At 45.5% G+C, this 22,748-nt stretch overlaps 1 protein-coding gene across 1 annotated transcript in view; it reads right to left on the bottom strand.

Annotated features, from left to right (window-relative positions):
- Nucleotides 1-600: 600 nt before the first annotated feature.
- Nucleotides 601-22,748, bottom strand: part of LOC311224508 (RING finger protein 145) — a 29,882-nt gene continuing 7,734 nt past the window's right edge. The window contains exons 6-11 of the mRNA XM_084309529.1: nucleotides 17,901-18,079; nucleotides 15,012-15,152; nucleotides 12,796-12,978; nucleotides 11,271-11,418; nucleotides 5,934-6,290; nucleotides 601-2,403 (exon numbers count right to left, since the gene is read on the bottom strand). Coding sequence (XP_084165655.1) covers nucleotides 826-2,403; nucleotides 5,934-6,290; nucleotides 11,271-11,418; nucleotides 12,796-12,978; nucleotides 15,012-15,152; nucleotides 17,901-18,079 — 2,586 coding nt within the window. The 3' untranslated portion in view covers nucleotides 601-825. The remainder of the gene's footprint in view (nucleotides 2,404-5,933; nucleotides 6,291-11,270; nucleotides 11,419-12,795; nucleotides 12,979-15,011; nucleotides 15,153-17,900; nucleotides 18,080-22,748) is intronic.

The following is a 22,748-nucleotide window of genomic DNA, read 5'->3' as shown; positions in this document are numbered from 1 at the left end:
TATTTATACCTGTATCACTGTACATAATAATACTGAACCATATTAGCAAATTACTCAGTAGCTTCATTATATATTATGCCACTTAATCACTTGTTTACATTTAATCACACTGTATATTGTTAATGCACTGTCACCCTGCACTTCTTTTCGTTGCACTGCACTTGTGCTGTATGATGACAATACATTTGAATCTAATCTAAATATTCTGAGCCATAATGTCAACATATTTCACAGGTCATCACCACACTAAGTGTCATGATTTTATTCATCATAATACAGTAGAAAAGTATAGCTTGGGTCACAAATAGTGAGTTAATATACTGAAAGTCACAGAGCCTATGCGGTACAAAATGTTGATTGACCCACAGAAATGACCACTGCGTAACTTCCTCTGCCATATTATCTCACAAAACTGACATCACAAGGGATTTGATTTCCACTATACACAAAACAAACAGGACAAGGAGGAAATTAAATTTAAATAAATCAAAAGATAAGATTTTCACTTCTCTAAGTAAACATGTTTAATCCTAACGTCAACCTTAGTTTGATTATTTATCGCACGTATTGTTCTTTTTGGGGGGGGGGGGGGGGGGGGGGGGGGGGATTTCTGCACAGTCATACCTATTTCACCCAAGATATTTGTGTCTCTAAATTCAACCCGGAAAAATCTTGTTGACTAAATATGAGCACATTGATTAGACTGTCAGTTCCAAGGACACAGTCCTTTCCTTATAGGTTTACGGAAAGAAGGCAACTGTCAAACTTTTTTGGAGGATCATCCCCTCACCACCTTCTTATTAAAAAGGCACTGAGGCAAGGTGGTCATTCCTCCTCTGCGTTTGTGCAAGAATACATGGCACCGGTGGACGACCAGGCTACTGGTGGTGGGTTAGCAGGTTTGGCCTCTTCTGGTCCATCCGGGTCCAAGTCTGTGTCCGTTAGCTCGCCTTTTTGATAACGAACTTGAAGACGATCCACGGCGTCATCTGAATGTTCCGTGCGCTCGCCGCTTGGTTCGATAGGAATCCTGCCAGCTAAATGTTCGCGGCACGAGTCGGCGTCGGGAACTCTGTCCGTAGCGTTTCCGTCCACCGAGTCGACGGCGCGCCGCGATGTAGACGCCGCGTCGTCGTCGTCTGTCGTCCGTCTGTCGGTATTTGGTGCGCCGCTCTTTTTCATCTGGCTCTCAGGAGCCTCCTCAAGCGGCGGCTCTTCAGTTCCGTTCTCATACGGGGCATCCGCTCGTTCCCTTTTAATCGAGTTATGAGACTCTCTGCTGATGACAGAGTCTAATTTAGTTACTACAAAGGCATTGCTCTCCTCACACACACTGTCACTTTGTCGTAGTGTTGAACCGGAGGAAGTGGCGAGGCCTTCAAGCATCGCGTGACATCCAGCTCTTTCAGAATCACATCTACTCTCCACATTGTCCCCGGTTATAAGATCAGCGGTCGGCGGCGGCGGCGGCGGCGATGAACCTTTCGTTCTGGACTCGACCGCACCGGAGCGCACAGGATCTCCTCCGGCCTGCCCGTCGCTGCTCTCCGCACCCAGGCTGTCCACGTCGGGAGAGGGTTGATCCCAGGACTCACAGAGGCTAGAGCTGTCCCCCGAAGAGCAGCTTGGCTCTGGGCTAACGAAGCCCACGAAGTCCCCGCTGGAGCTGAAACGAAGGCCTTGGACAGACTTCGCCTGTAGGTCACCAGGTGAGTCGTCATGACCTGCGCCATGTGGTCCCTCCCCGGCGCCGTCCTCTGTCCCCTCCTGCTGCTCCGTGGTGCCAGATGCTCCTGGGTTAGCTTGGTTAGCTGGGTCAGCTGGGTTAGCTGGGTTAGCTGGGTTAGCCGGGTCAGCTGGGTCAGCTTGGTTAGCTTGGTTAGCCGGGTCAGCTGGGTTAGCTGGGTTAGCTGGGTTAGCTTGGTTAGCTGGGTCAGCTGGGTCAGCTGGGTTAGCTGGGTTAGCCGGGTCAGCTAGGTTAGCCGGGTCAGCTGGGTTAGCTTGGTTAGCTGGGTTAGCCGTGTCAGCTGGGTTAGCTTGGTTAGCCGGGTCAGCTAGGTTAGCTGGGTTAGCCGGGTCAGCTGGGTTAGCTTGGTTAGCTTGGTTAGCTTGGTTAGCTTGGTTAGCCGGGTCAGCTGGGTTAGCTTGGTTAGCCGGGTCAGCTAGGTCAGCCAGGGCGTGAGCACCCGGGGTCTGGTCTCTTTGCTCCGCGGCCGGATCGCCCCCGGTCTCTCTCTGAGGCGGCTCCGCCGGAGCGTCCCCTGCACCCTCGCTCTGTCCAGGCGGGGCGGGTCCGATCGCTTGGTGGCACATGGGGCAAGTCTCCTGCACGTACAGCCACTTGCGAAGGCAGTTACCGTGGAAGAAATGTCCACAGTGTGTGATCACAGCGGAGCTCATTTCCTGTGAACAAGAGATTAGATTAGATTCAAATATATTGTCATCATACAGCACAAGTACAGTACAACATCCAACTGGAGTGCAAATGTAACAATAAAAAAACATTATATGCAGGTATGTACAGTACAGACAGATGTGTATATATATATATATATATATATATATACGGTAAGAATAAATATATATATATATATATACACAGTATATACAGCATTATTGTACATGCTATCATACAGAGTTATATGGGTTATATGCAGGTGTATAAATGGGTCTATAGAAGGATTATATTGGTATAATCAGGTATAATCTGACATATATGGATATATATATATATGCAGTAAATATATAAATGTATATATATATGTATATACGGTATATACAGCACTATTGTACATGCTATCATACAGTGTTATATAGCTAGCTAGACTATAGTATGAGGTAGGTAGTTATGATTACTACCATGATTACAGTGTAAGGCAGTTGTAGACAGTGAAAGCAGTAGGTAGGTATAAATTGAGTATAGGCAACAGTACAGTAAGGGTAACAGAGCCTAGGAGGGTGTAGGCATTGGAGTCAGAGTTCAGAGTGTAGGTTTTACTTTAAAGAGACCATGTCAAATCCTCTTAATGCCTCTGGCTGTACAAACAGCGAGGCATTACAGATCCCCTAAAGCTGTTTACTGTGTTACTGTCTAGGATCCCCAGTAGCTTCTTTTTCGACCGAAACCACGGGTCAAGGTCAGGTGAGTGGACATGATGACTAGGGATGCACCGATCCGATATTGGTATCGGTATCGGCCGCCGATATCAGTAAAATAGCTGGATCGGGTATCGGTAAAAAAATATATATATCGGATCAAATAAAAAAATTATAAATAAGAAATAAAATAAGAAATAACCATTCAGTACATTTATATCTATGTGTTCATTTGTTACATTTAGTTTCACTAAGTTAGGAAAGTAATGTTTTAAGTCAAGCCTGATGTTGCCTTGCACAAAAGAATGATCCCAGTCTCTTCCACACAGTGACAGTGAGGCATACAGTTTATTAATTGAATGAATGAAGTTTATTTTCTGTCTTTGTTTACAACAAATCAAAAACACACTTGTGATCCTTTACAATTCTTAAACAAAATATATTTTAATATATAGAAGAAGAAAAAAATACGTGGATTAAATTTCTTTATTTTTTCACTTTTTTGGAAAAGAAATTTGGACAATGGGTATCAGATCGGTATCGGTATTGGCCGATACCCAAACCCAGGTATCGGTATCGGGACTGAAAAAGTCGGATCGGTGCATCCCTAATGATGACCCGCCGCAGTCACAGGTCCTCAGGTTATTTGTTGTGGTAGAAAAAAGACAGAGTCGATTAGTGGTGTGGGCAGGGGGGGGGGGAATGAGAAGGGGAAAACATTTTGTGTGTGTGTGCCGCCCATCGCATGTGTGTGTCACTGCATGCCGAATAAAGACTTCTTTCTTCTTCTCTCAATTGTGTATGCGACACAATAACATTGCATTACAGACTACATTCCATTCTGTGAGGAGAGCATCGTACCCACAAAAAAGGTACGCTGCTTTTCAAACAATAAACCCTGGATTAACAAGGACATCAAACACCTGCTAAATAGGAAAAAGAGGGCATTCATGGCAGGGGACACTGAGCAGGCCAGGGCTGTCCAAAGAGAGCTAAAAAAAATAGCTAAGGGCAGCCAAGGACAGCTACAAGGACAGGCTGGAGGGCAGACTACAGGCCAACAACACCAGGGAGGTGTGGGCAGGTGTCAGGAGGATTACTGGGTTCAAACAGCAGGGCACGGCTGTGGAGGGGCCCCCGGAACGTGCAAACCAGTTGAACACGTTTTTCAACCGCTTTGACCAGAGTAGCCTCCCCCCACCCATCAACACCAGCACCCGTCCCAACCCCCAAGCACCCCTCCCCCACACACCAGAGGACCGGACAACACCAATCCCAGGGTGCTCAAAGCATGTGCAGGGCAGCTGGCAGCACCGCTCCAACCTCTCCCTGAGGCTGGAGAGGGTGCCCCAGCTCTGGAAGACCTCCTGCATTGTCCCGGTGCCCAAGAAGGGACGACCCAGCACCCTCAACGACTACAGGCCAGTCGCACGGACGTCCCACATCATGAAGACGTTCGAGAGGCTGGTCCTGCAACACCTCAAGCCCCTGGTGCATGACTCCCTCGACCCCCTGCAGTTTGCATACCAGGCAAACATCGGAACACCTGAACAATAAACTGGACTGGTCGGACAACACAGAGGCCCTCTCTACAGGAAGGGACAGAGCAGGCTGTTCTTCCTGAGGAGACTCAGGTTCAGGTCCTTCAATGTTTGCAATAGACTGCTGCAGTCATTCTACCAGTCTGTAGTGGCCAGCGTCCTCTTCTATGCTGTGGCATGCTGGGGGGGCTACATCAACTCGAGGGACACCAACAAACTGAACAAGCTGGTGAGGAAGGCTAGCTCCGTGGTGGGAGTCGAGCTGGTCAGACTAGAGGTAGTGGCAGAGAGGGGGATGAGAAGGAATCTGGCTGCACCGAGCCCATCTATCCTATCCTGCTATCCTGGAGAATCCCTCCCACCCCCTCTACGATGAGCTAGTCAAGATGAGAAACACGTTCAGTCACAGACTCATACCACCCCCCACCCCCCGACACTCAACTAACCACCTCGACCAGTCCTTCATACCAGCGGCCATTAGGCTCCACAACAGTGGGCAGGGAGGGACTGCTGCCTGACATCCAACTACAACTACTAGGAACCTAGTAGCTGACTCCCACCTAAAAGGACAATATATACTTACCGTACCTTATGCATACCGCACCTTATGTGAATACTGTATACTTCATCAGAGCATATATCTAGCATTTAGCATTTTTTTTTTATTGTATATTAGATTCGATTTAGATTATTAGATTGTAACTATATTTATTGTAGGGCTAATATAACTGAGAGGGCATACATACCCTCATCTCACACCTTGTTGCCCATATGCGCATGTCCAGAGTTTACACTGCCTTTTTATTAAATTTTTATTTTTACTTCTCCACTGTACTATAATTCTGTCACCTGTACCTGTATGTCTTCTACTACCTGTACCTCCCCTCCCCCATGCTGCTATGATGCCTGAATTTCCCCAAGGGGATCAATAGAGGAATATCTTACCTTATCTTATAAGTGTTATGTTTTTACAATAAATTGAGGTTTTAACATGTTCATTTATCAATTTTGGGGATTTGTTTGCGGTGGGAGTTTTCAGAATTCGCTTCTAATGGGAACGCCTTTGGCCGTGCCGTCCATGTAGACGGGAAGTGCAACAGAGCTTTAATCTCTTTGGGAAGAAGAAGTGTTGCCTTCTGGGTAGAACACTGGTGGAGCTGTCTGAATCTGCCTATTAACGGTGCGATAGTTGCGGGAATGTCTTGGCCGTGCCGTGTAGATAGGAAGTGCACAGCTTTAATCACTTTGGGGAAACACTACAGTTCAGGACACGGCGATGACCCCCCCCCCGCTGACCTGGAAGCAGATGGAGCAGACGTCGTTGTGCCGCTGGAGCTGCAGGGGCGTGGCCCTGGGGAGGGAGTTGATCTTCTTCGCCGCTTCCTGTCTGAGCAGGAAGCTCTTCCAGCCGGTCTGCGCTCTGAGCCACACGTTGAAGTAGGAATGGACGATGATGACGGAGGCTCCCATCCAGCTCCACTCGCCGAAGAGCGACTCCCACGTGCCGTACGCCACCACGCAGAGCGCCACCACGAACTCCAGCACCCTGCTGACGGCGTTCACCCAGTAGATGACCTCGTCCAGGCTGTCGATGGGCTCGGTGCGGAACAGCTCCACCATGAAGAGGGAATAGATGAGCATCGTACCTGTGACCTGGGGGGCGGCAAGCGATAGGTGGCAAAAATGGATCGATTCGTTAGGATATTAAAAAATGTGTGTTGGCATGTGTAGAGAACATATTAGGAACGGGGTGGGGGGGGGGGGGGGTCACTTTAGGGAAATAACTGTTGTGGTTCTTGTATAGTATAGTTTAGAAATAGCAAGTATAGCATAAGGATATAGAGCAAAAACTGTATATTGTATAGTAGTGTACATAGGACCCAGTGCCTTAATTCGTAGCTAACAGTGTATTGCATTTATCTCAGGACTTTAACATGTCTATTTTATCATGTCTATTTTTTTATCATGTCTATTTTATTATCTTCTACTTATTTTATTTACTATTGTATTATTGCACAATCTAAGCGGGCATGGCCACCCGCATTTCACTGTATGCCCTGGTTATGTATGTGACAAATAAACTTCTTGAATCTTGAATTTATATAACTCATCAACTCTAAAGGGTAAATGGTGCATTTATATAGCGATTTTATCCAAAGCGCTTTACAATTTTGTTCCTCACATTCACTCACACATTAATTTACATTTAGTCATTTAGCTGACGCTTTTATCCAAAAAAGTAACAATGTTCATCAAACATTCACACACTGACGGCGGAGGCAACCATGCAAGGTGCCAATTAGGGGTTAAGTGTCTTGCTCAAGGATACTTTAACATGCTGCCCGGGAGGAGCGGGAATCGAACCGGGAATCTTCCGATTACCAGACGACCTCTCTACCTCCTGAGCCCCATGATATTGGTAAGATGTTGTCATCGGCATAGTCCTTTCTCAGCGCAATCCATGCTGTGCTTCACGCCGGATACCTGCACCTCCAGCCGAATGTAAAGCCAATCGCGTCGCGCTCCGGTCTGTAGACGCCCTGAAATCAACACTGAAAAGCCGCTCCACAGTGCAACCCAAAGTAGGTTTCAGTGTTTATTATTTCAGGGCTTATACAGACTGGAGTTTGGACCCGTTGACCATGCGTTCATTCTGTGGCTAACTAGTCGGAGCGGGTGGGTATCCAGGTGTGAAGAACAGCTGGATTGTGCTGAGGAGGAAGGACTCTACTGAAAGGACTCTACTGATCGACAACTAGGGATCCAAAATTCTGAACTCACCCTTTAACGTTAACCCTTTCACTGCAACAACACACAGAAGGTTAACCCTTTCACTGCCACACGACAGCCGGTTAACCCTCTCACTGCCACACGACAGCCGGTTAACCCTTTCACTGCCACACGACAGAAGGTTAACCCTTTACTATCACACAACCGACGGCGACCGGTTGTGTAATAGTAAAGGGTTAACCTTCTGTCGTGTGGCAGTGAAAGGGTTAAGAAGCACGTATGCTGGCCGCTGCCAAAAGTGACCTTGAATGAGGCACTGAACCCACAGTCGCTCCAGGGACGCTGCACTGCAGTCGACTCTGAACTCTGACCCCTCTGGATGTGATGCATTACGTTAAGTGTGGGGGTTCTTCTACATCTAGTCTACTGCACCAGATCCACAGTGGTGCTTAGGAAAAGATGGCCGATAAGACTCAGCTCCTGCTCTTTCCATTAACGCAGTGATTCCATCAACTTGGATACTAAGATTGATGGTAAACCTGCTAAATGACGAAGATGTGATTAAATAAAGATGTTGGTTACATAGTGGTGGCTCAGAAGGTGAATCATCTACTGTTTTACATCTATGGGCTTTTCCCATGTTAGTCAATTGACCTCTCAGGCCTGCCCATATAAAGCCACTTACCATAAAAAATAAAATATATTATAATTGCTTTGCAGCATCATGGCAACCAGATAAACGGTAGCCTATGACATCACCACAAACGTTCTAGAATGTTCGATGTTCTAGAATGTTCGGCTATGACATCATCACAAATGCTCTAGAATGCTCGACCATGACATCATACTGTGACATCACAAATGTTCTAGAATGTTCCATTATAATAACTTTATCTGTATAGCACTTTTCATACAGAGGTTGCAGTTCAAAGTGCTTCACAACAGTGACAAATACGACGGTTCAATGACTTTTGTCTAAATCCAATCAATATTAAACATTCATAATACAATAAACCTAAATATATAGCTTTGGCTCCTACACCAGGGCCCTCATGCATCAACGTGTTCTACGCACAGATCTGTGCGTAACCCGTGCGTACGATCATTTCTAAGCAAAGAGTGGGATTCATCAATTTGAACTTGAACTTGACTTCGTGCGTACATCTACGCACAGGTCAGACCTGGCGTACCTCGCGCCCAGTGGTAGAATATATTATTACAACAAGGAAATGAGCTTCTGTGCATAATAACACTGGATGTTCTGTATGAACCGTAGTTCATTATAGTTCATTGTAAGATAGCAACAGTAGTGTAATTATGGTCAAAACCCTATAAATAGCATTTGGAATAATAGATCTTTCTCTCAGAATGAATGCAGCATGGTTTATATAGCGTTATCGGAATATACGGGGTGTAGGCTACTGACTGACTGCGCTCCGCGTAGCTTGATTGATTGATTGATTGAAAAGTTTATTAACAGATTGCAGAATGGGTACAGTACAGTACAGCTCAGTACATACAATTGTTAATTGGGGATGCAGACCAACTTTCGTCCTGTTTACATCAGGGTCCCCCATTTTCAATTCATCATAAATCATAAAGCTCAACTCGTTATTATTTTGCGCACAGACCGCCGAAACACGGGAACGTTTTGATTATATTTAAAAGGCTTTACGTTAAACGAAACAAGTGGAATTTCGAAGCTGTAAGCAGAATAAGTCATATGAATATAGTGTTCTTCCCCCTTTTTACTGTACAAGAAAGAATAGAAAACGCATTGCAATGACACCATGCAGATAGTGGACAGACTATATGATGGGATTCAAGTTCGCGTTTTTGTTGCTCATAGTCATAGGCATGCTGTCAGAGTATGATATCTTAATCAAACATTCTAGAACATTTGTCGTCACAGATCATGTCCTAATGGAACATAGGCTATGGCATGGATCGTGATATTGTGTGGACTGTTATTATTACTGTACGGCGGTACCACCCATTGTGACAGCAGCCTTGAGTCCCGCACACAAACATGATGGAATTCAAGTTCATGTATTGAAAGGCAGGATACATCATACATGCAGTGAGATTCATTGTTCTTGTATATGCTCTCGTATTATATTGTTTATATAGGCTACCCAATACTGACATCAAAATAGATTGTAGTATGCCTCTAGAAATCATATGCAGCAGGTAGAAAATTGACGAGAGATCCATCGCGATTTGGAATAGAATTGAGGAGAACTTTAATCCGTGGGTATTAATCAAACAACACGGGAAAAGGCAGTCATATTCCAGCGCGGTCTTTATTAGCCGACAACAAAATAGATGCCTCTAAAAATCATATAGCCAATCGAACACAACTAATAAAGGCATTCATATAACAGCACGGTTATAATGACACACAACCAACGCCAAACAGTGGTCAACGAACGGTCTTTATTAGTATTTTGAGCTGTCCAGGCAGAATTGCAGCAATGGTCTTAGGGAGCCGTTGATATCTGACATCACCGTTTACAAGTCCGCCTTTTATTTATCCCATAAATCATAATACGCGATAGTGTCTTCTTGGTTCGACAGCAGTGAATTCTCCGTGGAGTTTCTCGGAGTCCCGCTCGGGTCGGTCGGTCCATTATTTCACATCCCATGGGGGGTGTTTCCTCATTTTCATGACCATATATGGATAATCATGCACAAGCATTGACGGTAGAACAAAGTGGTATTCATCAACACGGCAGGGCATAGAGCCTGCTTACGCACGTGTGATGAATGCCGACTTCCCTGTGCGTACGCTAGTTCTACATTCCGTGCTTACGTGTGGAAGTAGGTCAAGTTCTACGTCCACGTTGATGCATGAGGGCCCAGGCTTCTAATTGAGACCTGCCTTTATGTGTCAAAACACGTAAACTACAATTCTTCGTTGACTAGTAGTCATGGAATTTTTCGTCTAATCGAGTAGTCGATTTTATCGACAAATCTGTAGATTTTGAGTTTTCCACATGCAATAATGCAGAGAGACCTCTTTAAATCCAGTGCTCAGCATAGATGTCTGTATCATTTCTTTCAGGGAATAACAAGCTTGCTTAAAGACATAAAATCAACTAATCGACTAACAACGGCTCAGTCGACTGAGACCAAACCCACCGATTAATCAACTATGATCAATATCGCAATATTTTGCGTGCCGATATTAGATCGATACAGTGATGCCAAGTATCAATATTTAAAAATAAATAAAAATAATTTTATTTTGCTTGACAATCCCATTTTACTGCAATAAAAATGATTGGAATGAGGTGAACAGACAATTCTTTTTATCTTATTAGATAAAACAGATGATGTATATATATATATATTTGTATTGCAGATGTTAACAAAGTATTCCATTGCGGACATCGTTTGCAGTTGAAAAAAGGGAATAAAAGCGCAATATATCGTGATATTACAATAGTGTGACTCTGGTATCGTGATCATATCGTATCGTGGGGCCTCTGCCGAGTCCCTACTGGGCACCGGAAGCAGGGGTGCGTTGGTCACGGGACGGGGTTTGCATGCCGAGCAACCGGCTCCATGAGCAGAAGCACGCGCGGGCACACAGGAATGGGCTGCACTCGACTGATGCGCCAACTCGCCAAGTACCCACCTGGCAACTTTGCATAACAATAGCTCAGGTCGTCAGGTGTGTTCAAATACGTCCTCAGATACATTCACAACAAAACTTGCGAATTAAATGTGTCACATTCCATTCCTAGAGGCAATTAGGCACTGTCTTTAGTCTGTGCGCACGCGAGGGAACATGTATGCGCATGCGTGCGCGTGGCGTCATTAAAACACAGTGCAACCAGGTATGAAATCACCAACGCACCGCTGACCGGAAGGTTCTGAGGCCATATTACTCTCCCCTACCTGAAGAGAGGTGAGCATGCAGCTGGAGACCAGGATTAGAAGCCAGAAGTCCATGTGGAAGAACTGGGCGATTCTATAAGCCATGAAGCCTGGGAACAGCAGTAGGAGCAGACACATGCTGAGGCCCCGGAGGTGCTTCCACAGGCTCCTGCAGGGGAGGCAGACAGAGAACAGTGGTCAGAACACAGGGACAGAGAACAGTGGTCAGAACACAGGGACAGAGAACAGTGGTCAGAACACAGGGACAGAGAACAGTGGTCAGAACACAGGGACAGAGAACAGTGGTCAGAACAACATCAGTGTCTTCGGTCATCTAGCTTAAAGCAACATGCCAACATGGAAATTAGCTTACAGTCTTCTCCAGAGAGAGACAAGAAGATAGATACCAGTTTCCTCTCTGTGCGTTCAGTAGAAAGCTATCTGGCTGCACGTTAGCCTAGCTTAGCACAATGAATGGAAGCGGACATGACCGGTTAGCCTAGGCATTGTCCAACTAACACCTCTCCCGAAGGCTAACCGGTCGTGTCCGCTTCCATTCACACAGACCGGCAATACGTCAATCACACAGAATGTTGATGGTCACGCTTCTATTTTGGTCACACCACGCCCCCTTTTGGGCGCGATATCCTGCAATTGACTGGGGAAATAGGCCTGAAAACGTATCAAACCTAACTTTTCACAATGGTGTGAAGTGAACGCTCAATGGTGGCCAGTGTTGGAAAGTCATTGCTTGACTTGCTAGAGATGATGCTCTAACAAAACAAACCTTTCAAACAATGTAAGCGTTCTGCCGACACACACCGATACAGGCCAAATACAATGGAGGTCAATAGTGTTTCCTCCGAAAGTGGGCGTGGCCATGAAAAAAAAAAAAGTACCCGGATGTGTCTGAATCTGATGTACGATATACATGAATGTAGGGCTGGGCAATGTACGAAGTATTAAAGGTAGCAGTATACCGTCCATGGATCCATGCAAAGGTATGGATTTCTTACTATATTGTTGTCAAAGATAATATACAAATTGTACAATTATGCATTCAAGTTCATCTAAAAATGGTTCCTTGCAGCAGTATTATAAATATTAAAATATACCCTTTTTGATTGAAAAAGCACCATAACAACTGGAATGTCATGTCCAGTGTAATTGGCACTGAAATAAAAAAAAACAAATACCGTAAAAGATAATACAAATATTGTGATATCATATTTTGATCACATCGCCCAGCCCTACATGAATACTTGTATGAAAACGTATTCTATTGTTGCACTTATTGTAAGTCACTCTCTATAAAATACAGACCCTCATCTGCACATTTTTGTCTACAGTTTACTTTATTCATATTCAAAATTTGTATGACCTATATTTATTCTCTTTCTTTTACCCTGCCCATACCTGCACCTCCCCTCCCCCATGCTGCTATGACACCTGAATTTCCCCAAGGGGATCAATAAAGGAATATCTCATCTTATCTTATCTTAAATGCCTAAAATGTAAATGTGTTGGGTAGGCACGCAGCTTTTACCTGTTACGGGATGCACCCAGGGCTAGAATGATGGGGTCTGTTATCTCAATCATTGACTGCAAAGTAGAAGTCACCACGATGAAGAGGATGATGGTAAGGAGGAAGGTGCGCTGCAGGGCTTGCATATCTAGGAGACCTGTCTGAAGAGCCAGCAGGAGCAATGTGACGCCCTCGGTTACACCTCTGCAGGCAGGAGGATAGTAAAGGATAGTCTTTACGTTAAAACACACAGCGGTAACACAAGATAAACACATGATTCCCTCTGATGGGAGAGAGCAGTAAGTACTACAGAGAGACCAGCACATACAAAAAAATAAACATCCATGAACCAACACCAAGAAGAGTTTTTGCATAGCGCTGCATAACTTTATTTGCATAGCCGTCTAAAAAAAAATAAAATAAAAAAAGTTATTCAAATATCTATTGGTGGGTGTAATGGTAGAGAAAACGAATATTCAGTTGTATAAGCACAACACTTGAGATTTGGAACACAAGCATTACAGTATGTGGCCACATATGTACATCTAGATAACAACATAAATATTCTAAATGGACCCAAGTCTACTTCCTAGACTTGGGTCCTACCATACACCACGACTTCCTAGACTTGGGTCCTACCATACACCACTACTTCCTAGACTTGGGTCCTACCATACACCACGACTTCCTAGACTTGGGTCCTACCATACACCACTACTTCCTAGACTTGGGTCCTACCATACACCACTACTTCCTAGACTTGGGTCCTACCATACACCACGACTTCCTAGACTTGGGTCCTACCATACACCACGACTTCCTAGACTTGGGTCCTACCATACACCACTACTTCCTAGACTTGGGTCCTACCATACACCACTACTTCCTAGACTTGGGTCCTACCATACACCACTACTTCCTAGACTTGGGTCCTACCATACACCACTACTTCCTAGAACCTTGGAGTAATTTTTTATTCCTCCCTCTCATTTAGTGCACATATAAAAAGTCACCAAAATTGCCTTCTTCCATCACCATAATATCGCAAAGATTCACCCTATTTTAACTTTGGCAGACGCTGAAACCCTAATTCATGCATTTGTCTGATCACGTCTAGATTACTGTAATGTGCTTTTTTCAGGCCTGCCTAACTCAAACGTAAAAAATTCTTCAACTCGTGCAAAAAGCGGCTGCACGGATACTAACTAAAACTAGAAAATGTGATCATATCACACCAATTCTGTCCTCCCTACACTGGCTGCCCATCCAGGCCAGATCTGACTTTAAAGTGCTACTCCTCACTTAAAAAATTCTAAATGGGCTCGCACCGCACTATCTATCCGATCTCATTATATGATACTCGCCCGCTCGTGCTCTTCGTTCACAAAATGCGGGGCTCTTGTCGATTCCTAGGGTAAAAAAGAAATCCGCTGGCCACAGAGCCTTTGCCTACCGCGCTCCCTACCTGTGGAATATAAATTACCTGCCGCCGTCAGGGGCGCCTGCTCTGTCTACGTTTTTAAAATCTTCGCTTAAGACCCATCTTGTCAAGTTGGAGTGATCTTCCCTGCGCTGTCCTTGATGTGGCTAACAGCGTCGACTGCAGCGGCTATTCTTCCTCAAACCGGTTCTGACTACCACAGGTGCAATCCCCCCTTTGAACAGCCCATCTGAGGTTTCTCTCCTCCACACCGCCTGTGGTGCTTTTTTCCCCTATTGCTAGGTTTGAGTCGTTCCTTATCTTCATTGGGGAAAGTCTGGGAGTGTCGCATATTTGTATTTCATGGTGGTTTTCGTTCTTGATCTATTGTAATGTTTCTTCTTGACTTGTACAGCCCATGGGGGCAATTCCATGTGATCTCGGGCTATACAAATACATTTGATTTGATTCCTGTTGCAATGTTTGCTAATATCAATAACTGACCACAGGTCCAAGATGCTCCCTGGGAACACAACTCCAGTGAAACCATCTATAACCTTTATGCAAAATGTTGTACACTGGCCTGCTCATTATGTCAATATTAGGTGGTGGTAGTGGTAGTAGTGGTGGTAGTAGTAGTAGTGGTGGTGGTGGTAGTAGTAGTTCTTTGTTTCTTTTGTCTCAAAATGCGGGCAGCCCTCAATCCAATGTTGGGTCCCTAAATTGGCCCTCAGTCATTAAAACTTTTGAGAACCCCTGCTTTAAATACAAATTCAAAATGAATCCCTGTGACGCGGCGTCTGCCTCTCAAACTCACCGGTGCATGATGTTCTCGTTCTGGACGGCTGCGTAACCCCCCAGGTAGAACTTGCACAGGTTGAGCAGCCCGAGAGCCAGGTAGGACACCACGAAGGTCAGCCCCAGGAGGGAGTAGGGCGTGGAGCAACACTCAGAGACACTGTGGCGGGAAGGAACGGTGTGTTCAGAAAGGTAAAGAAAACAACACAGAGACACATGGTCATAAACATAAACACAAAGTGATGACCGTCACATGACCGCACGAAGAAGCTGGCGCTGTGCACGGTAAGAGTGAGCATGAGCCCCCGCCCCTTTGTCCTGCCATACAGAAGATGCCCTGCTAGAAAGTGTTTTTTCTACGTATTTTTTGCACATAGATTCTAGTTCATCCATCATCTCATCTTAAAGTGAGACAAGATATCCATCAAAAGAACTGCGCAAAACATGAAAGGAGTTTATTAACATGATCAAAGTACTCTACGCTGCTCCGTCAGCAATGATAATGACTGGTAAGGTCTGCTCCACTCTCTTCTCAGTCTCAAGGTCTTCTAGGCAAGGTTGTCCCTTGCGTCCAGGGCTATTTGCCCTATCTCTAGAACCACTAGCACAATTTATAAGACAATCAGAAGAAATTGTCCCCATAAGAATTAAAGGTACCTCTCACAAAATGAATGTATTTTACTATAATTTATCTGATTTAATTTAATTCGTTATGTCTTATTTTAATTGCTATCATTATTGTTATTGTATTGTGTTGTGTCTGTTACATGTTAAATTAAAAAAATGTATGACAAAAAAAAGGAACTGCGCAAAACAGCATGACCAAACTAACAATGCTTCTGGTGGGGGGTGACTGTTCTCACCACTAGACCAAGCCACCCACTCTGATATAAACACAGCAATACTATGATGATGGTTCGTTTTAATGTTAAGATAGAAAGTTATGGTTAGTTTAAACTTTAAGGTAACAGTGTGGTTAGGGTTAGGGTTATGGTTAGTTTAGGTAACAGTGTGGTTAGGGTTAAGATTATGGTTAGTTTAAGGTAACAGTGTGGTTAGGGTTAGGGTGAATGTTATGGTTAATTTAAGGTAACAGTGTGGTTAGGGTGAAGGTTATGGTTATTTTAAGGAAACAGGTGGTTATGGTTAGGGTTATGGTTAGTTTAAGGAAACCGTGTGGTTAGGGTTTGGGCAAGGCTATCAGAAAAGTGTGTCTCGGTAGTCTTGAGTTTGTATCAGGGTGGGTGGCTTGGTCTAATCTGAGCGCACTCACCCCCCACCACAAGCAATGTTAGTTTGACTCCCAATCATGCTGTTTTGTGCTATTTTATTCCCCGTAAACATATAATATATATGTAAATATATTACGTATGGCTATATAACATAACCTACATTATGTAGCTTATTCCTGTGGTTGTACTTTATTTACACACTTTAAGCGAGATCGGGCTAGAAAGAAGATAGCCTAATAAAAGATGCCTTTTTAAGGTCAGGGAGAGCCTTTTTACTGTTGGAGCATCCTGCCCTCCAAGATGCCTGTGTGTAGTCCTGCCAACAAGAATACATCAGGGAAGAGGGTCAACTTTAATTATGAGCCTCTGGAACGTTTGTAGTTCTGCTTTTAGTCCAGGAGAGTACAACTGCCCATATCCAAGTCCAGGATATGTAAACTCTCCAAATCACTTGGGAGTGTGAATGCGATACATCACAATAAAGTACTCAACCTCTACTGTCTTTAACTGTGAATGAACACGTGTATGCATCACGTTCTGCTCTGACGACAGACTGGACAGAAGAATCAAGCATATCACTATGTCAACCTGTGAGCTGAACCCTCTGACCTGAATATTTGTAAGAATACAAAATACAAAGAGAAGGAGAATCTGGTGTTGTAGACCAAGTAGACCAAAAAAAAAAAAAAAACTTTCCCAGTGAGGTGGTGTGGAGAATGGTCCTCATGACCAGTTTCTATTCTTGTCGGGACATTTGTACCCCAAATGAAAAGAACAGAACTCACGTATACAGAGACAGAGAGAAAGACACAGAAAGAGAAACAGATTGACTCAGAGAGAGACACACACAGACAGAGGGACACACAGAGAGAGAGAAAGACACAGAAAGAGAGACAGATGCAAAGAGAGACAACGAGAGAGACAGAAAGATGTGGAGAGAGAGATGGAGACAGAGACACAGAGAGAGAGACAGAGAGAGAAAGACTGAGAGAGAAAGACTGAAAGAGAAACAGATAGAGAAAGACACAGAGAGAGAAAAAGAGACAGAGAGAAAGACACAGAAAGAGACAGCGAGAGAAAGATACAGAGAGAGAGAGAGAAAGACAGAAAAAGAGAGAAAGGGAGACAGAGCGAGAAAGACACAGAAAAAGAGGAAGACACAGAAAGAGAGAGAAAGACACAGAAAGAGACACAGAAAGAGAGAGACACAGAAAGAGAGACAGAGAGAGACACAGAAAGAGAAAGACAGAGAGAGAGAGAAAGACACAGAAAGAGAGACAGAGAGAAACATAGAAAGAGAGAAATACACAGAAAGAGAGATACAGAAAGAGAGAGAAAGACACAGAAAGACAGAAACACAGAGAGAGAGACAGCGAAAGAGAGAGAAAGACACAGAAAGAGACAGAGAGAGAAGGACACAGAAAGAGAGAGAAAGTCATAGAAAGAGAGACAGAGAGAGAAAGACACAGAAAGAGAGAAAGATACAGAAAGAGAGACACAGAAAGATAGACAGAGACACAGAGAGAAACACAGAGAGAGAGAGACAGAGAAAGACACAGAAAGAGAGAGAAACACAGAAAGAGAGACACAGAAAGAGAGAGACAGAGAAACACACACAGAGAGAGACAGAGAAAGAGAGAGAGAGAGAAAGACAGAGAGAGACAGAGAGAGCACACCTGGTGAGCAGAGTGAACATGAATCCCTGAAGACCTCCTGAGGCGTGGCTGCCGGCCATGATGTCGGAGCCCAGCTGAACCACGAAGAGGACCAACCAGAAGACGCTGAAGAGCACTGGGACAGCAAACTGGTTCCACAGGGAGATGGCCACGGCCAGGAGTCTGTACAACTCTATCACCTGAGGCAGAGCACGCGGGTTTAAAGTAGAGGCGTCACCATTCAAATAGACTGAATCTAATACATTTATTACAAAAGATAAATCGCTAAAAACATCATTGCATCAGTATTTTGAGAGAAACATTGAATTGGTGGCGGTTAAATGTTCCAAAGTGTCTCTACAGTCCGACGGAAATACAAAAGAAGAATTGTTTCAACCAGAAATCAAATCAAATCAATACAAATAAATGGTCTGTCTTGTTGTTGTATTCTGCAACCCCAACACCTGAACTTGCCACAGTATTTAATGTTCTGTAGTTGCCACAGAACCTCACTTAACCCTTTTCACTACCAAAGGGTTAACCCTTTCACTGCGACAATACAGAAGGTTAACCCTTTCACTACCACACTACAGAAGGTTAACCCGTTCACTGCGACAATACAGAAGGTTAACCATTTCACCACCACACTACAGAAGGTTAACCCTTTCACTACCACACTACAGAAGGTTAAAAGGTGGGGTGGGCACTTTTTTCCCCAAACAATAATTTTGGTGAAATTCTCTTTACATCCCAACAGCTACCAATAAATCAAACGCTCTGAGAGAAAAAAAAGAACATGGTCTCTGTGTGACTGACGTGGTCTCTGTGTGACTGACATGGTCTCTGTGTGACTGACGTGGTGGTCTCTGTGTGACTGACATGGTCTCTGTGTGACTGACGTGGTCTCTGTGTGACTGACGTGGTCTCTGTGGGACTGACGTGGTCTCTGTGTGACTGATGTGGTCTCTGTGTGACTGACGTGGTCTCTGTGTGACTGACGTGGTCTGTGTGACTGACGTGGTCTCTGTGGGACTGACGTGGTCTCTGTGGGACTGACGTGGTCTCTGTGTGACTGACGTGGTCTGTGTGACTGACGTGGTCTCTGTGGGACTGACGTGGTCTCTGTGTGACTGACGTGGTCTCTGTGTGACTGACGTGGTCTGTGTGACTGACGTGGTCTCTGTGGGACTGACGTGGTCTCTGTGGGACTGACGTGGTCTCTGTGGGACTGACGTGGTCTCTGTGTGATAAGGCTGTCCCCAAAGCCTGTTTTTGGGATTCAAACTTCATCAGGGTGTTTCGAACGAATGTTCGAACCTTCGTTTTTAATTAAAAAAAAAGAAAAAAAGAAATGAAGATTTTAAAATTTATAATTTGTTTTGTTTTTTATAAATATCCTCAAACTAAATCCTCAATTTCAATAAAGTGATTAATCTGATTAAATTAGTATTTTCTTTTTTTTAATCAACTTTCCAGCCCCAGACCCAGCCCAGGGAGAAGCCCCACCCCAACTAAATCAACTTTCTAATGAATATAACTCATCAGTTTCTTTTAATACTATAATATTAGTGTAGCCTAATCTTTATCTGCAACTGTGAAAAAAAAAATTTGTTTTTCTTTTTTTATGAAAAATAAAAAATGTGAATGTTGATTTAGAATTCGAATGCCAACGTAATGAATGAAGGTTCGAACGTTCGAACGTTTGGGCTCAGCCCTACTGTGTGACTGACGTGGTCTCTGTGTGACTGACGTGGTCTCTGTGTGACTGACGTGGTCTCTGTGTGACTGACGTGGTCTCTGTGTGACTGACGTGGTCTCTGTGTGACTGACGTGGTCTCTGTGTGACTGACGTGGTCTCTGTGTGACTGACGTGGTCTCTGTGTGACTGACGTGGTCTCTGTGGGACTGACGTGGTCTCTGTGGGACTGACGTGGTCTCTGTGTGACTGACGTGGTCTCTGTGTGACTGACGTGGTCTCTGTGTGACTGACGTGGTCTCTGTGTGACTGACGTGGTCTCTGTGTGACTGACGTGGTCTCTGTGGGACTGACGTGGTCTCTGTGGGACTGACGTGGTCTCTGTGTGACTGACGTGGTCTCTGTGTGACTGACGTGGTCTCTGTGTGACTGATGTGGTGGTCTCTGTGTGACTGACGTGGTCTCTGTGGGACTGACGTGGTCTCTGTGTGACTGACGTGGTCTCTGTGTGACTGATGTGGTGGTCTCTGTGTGACTGACGTGGTCTCTGTGGGACTGACGTGGTCTCTGTGTGACTGACGTGTTCTCTGTGTGACTGACGTGTTCTCTGTGTGACTGACGTGGTCTCTGTGGGACTGACGTGGTCTCTGTGGGACTGACGTGGTCTCTGTGTGACTGACGTGGTCTCTGTGTGATAAGGCTGTCCCCAAAGCCTGTTTTTGGGATTCAAACTTCGTCAGGGTTTTTCGAACGAATGTTCGAACCTTCGTTTTTAATTAAAAAGAAAAAAAGAAGATTTTAAAATTTATAATTTTTGTTTTGTTTTTTATAAATATCCTCAAACTAAATCCTCAATTTGAATAAAGTGATTAATCTGATTACATTAGTCTTTTTTCTTAATCAACTTTCCAGCCCCAGACCCAGCCCAGGGAGAAGCCCCACCCCAACTAAATCAACTTTCTAATGAATATAACTCATCAGTTTCTTTTAATACTATAATATTAGTGTAGCCTAATCTTTATCTGCAACTGTGGGGAAAAAAAATTGTTTTTCTTTTTTTATGAAAAAAAAAAAATTTAATGTTGATTTAGAATTCGAATGCCAACGTAATGAACGAAGGTTCGAACGTTCGAACGTTTGGGCTCAGCCCTACTGTGTGACTGACGTGGTCTCTGTGGGACTGACGTGGTCTCTGTGTGACTGACGTGGTCTCTGTGGGACTGACGTGGTCTCTGTGTGACTGACGTGGTCTCTGTGTGACTGACGTGGTCTCTGTGTGACTGACGTGGTCTCTGTGGGACTGACGTGGTCTCTGTGGGACTGACGTGGTCTCTGTGGGACTGACGTGGTCTCCGTGTGACTGACGTGGTCTCTGTGGGACTGACGTGGTCTCTGTGTGACTGACGTGGTCTCTGTGTGACTGACGTGGTCTCTGTGGGACTGACGTGGTCTCTGTGGGACTGACGTGGTCTCTGTGGGACTGACGTGGTCTCTGTGTGACTGACGTGGTCTCTGTGTGACTGACGTGGTCTCTGTGTGACTGACGTGGTCTCTGTGTGCCTGACGTGGTCTCTGTGTGACTGACGTGGTCTCTGTGGGACTGACGTGGTCTCTGTGGGACTGACGTGGTCTCTGTGGGACTGACGTGGTCTCTGTGGGACTGACGTGGTCTCTGTGGGACTGACGTGGTCTCTGTGTGACTGACGTGGTCTCTGTGGGACTGACGTGGTCTCTGTGGGACTGACGTGGTCTCTGTGGGACTGACGTGGTCTCTGTGGGACTGACGTGGTGGTCTCTGTGTGACTGACGTGGTCTCTGTGTGACTGACGTGGTCTCTGTGTGACTGATGTGGTCTCTGTGTGACTGACGTGGTCTCTGTGTGACTGACGTGGTCTCTGTGGGACTGACGTGGTCTCTGTGTGACTGACGTGGTCTCTGTGTGACTGACGTGGTGGTCTCTGTGTGACTGACGTGGTCTCTGTGTGACTGACGTGGTCTCTGTGGGACTGACGTGGTCTCTGTGTGACTGACGTGGTCTCTGTGGGACTGACGTGGTCTCTGTGGGACTGACGTGGTCTCTGTGGGACTGACGTGGTCTCTGTGGGACTGATGTGGTCTCTGTGGGACTGATGTGGTCTCTGTGTGACTGACGTGGTCTCTGTGTGACTGACGTGGTCTCTGTGTGACTGACGTGGTGGTCTCTGTGTGACTGACGTGGTCTCTGTGGGACTGACGTGGTCTCTGTGGGACTGACGTGGTCTCTGTGTGACTGACGTGGTCTCTGTGTGACTGACGTGGTCTCTGTGGGACTGACGTGGTCTCTGTGGGACTGACGTGGTCTCTGTGTGACTGACGTGGTCTCTGTGTGACTGACGTGGTCTCTGTGGGACTGACGTGGTCTCTGTGGGACTGACGTGGTGGTCTCTGTGGGACTGACGTGGTCTCTGTGGGACTGACGTGGTCTCTGTGGGACTGACGTGGTCTCTGTGGGACTGACGTGTCTCTGTGTGACTGACGTGGTCTCTGTGGGACTGACGTGGTCTCTGTGGGACTGACGTGGTCTCTGTGGGACTGACGTGGTCTCTGTGGGACTGACGTGGTCTCTGTGGGACTGACGTGGTCTCTGTGTGACTGACGTGGTCTCTGTGGGACTGACGTGGTCTCTGTGGGACTGACGTGGTCTCTGTGGGACTGACGTGGTCTCTGTGGGACTGACGTGGTCTCTGTGGGACTGACGTGGTCTCTGTGTGACTGACGTGGTCTCTGTGGGACTGACTGTCAGGGGGACCTGAATCTTAACAACCAATCAGATTCTCTTGGCCTGCCATGTGATGTTCCCGGGGACACATCTGAAGACGACACCACTGTTGCGGTTCCTCGTCCCAAAAAAAACACACACATGGTGCAAAGCTGCCTGGCGATCAAGGGGCTGGGAAAGATTTGTTATATTCGTAGCACCTGGCTCCAAAAGTGACAAGGAGCTTTGCTCTATGTCTGCGGGACATAAGCTCACTCTCGCTCATCACTCGCCTACCCCACCAATAATAAACCCTTTCACTACCATACTATACAAAGGGTTAACACTTTCACGGCGACAATACAGAAGGTTAACCCTTTCACAGCCACACTACAGAACCCTTTCACTACCACACCGTCTGTAGTGTTGTGGTAGT

Source organism: Notolepis coatsorum, assembly GCF_963971535.1.
Source record: "Notolepis coatsorum genome assembly, chromosome: 3".
Lineage (NCBI taxonomy): Eukaryota > Metazoa > Chordata > Actinopteri > Aulopiformes > Paralepididae > Notolepis > Notolepis coatsorum.
Note: the sequence above shows the minus strand (reverse complement) of the source record. Positions and strands in the feature narration are given on the sequence as shown.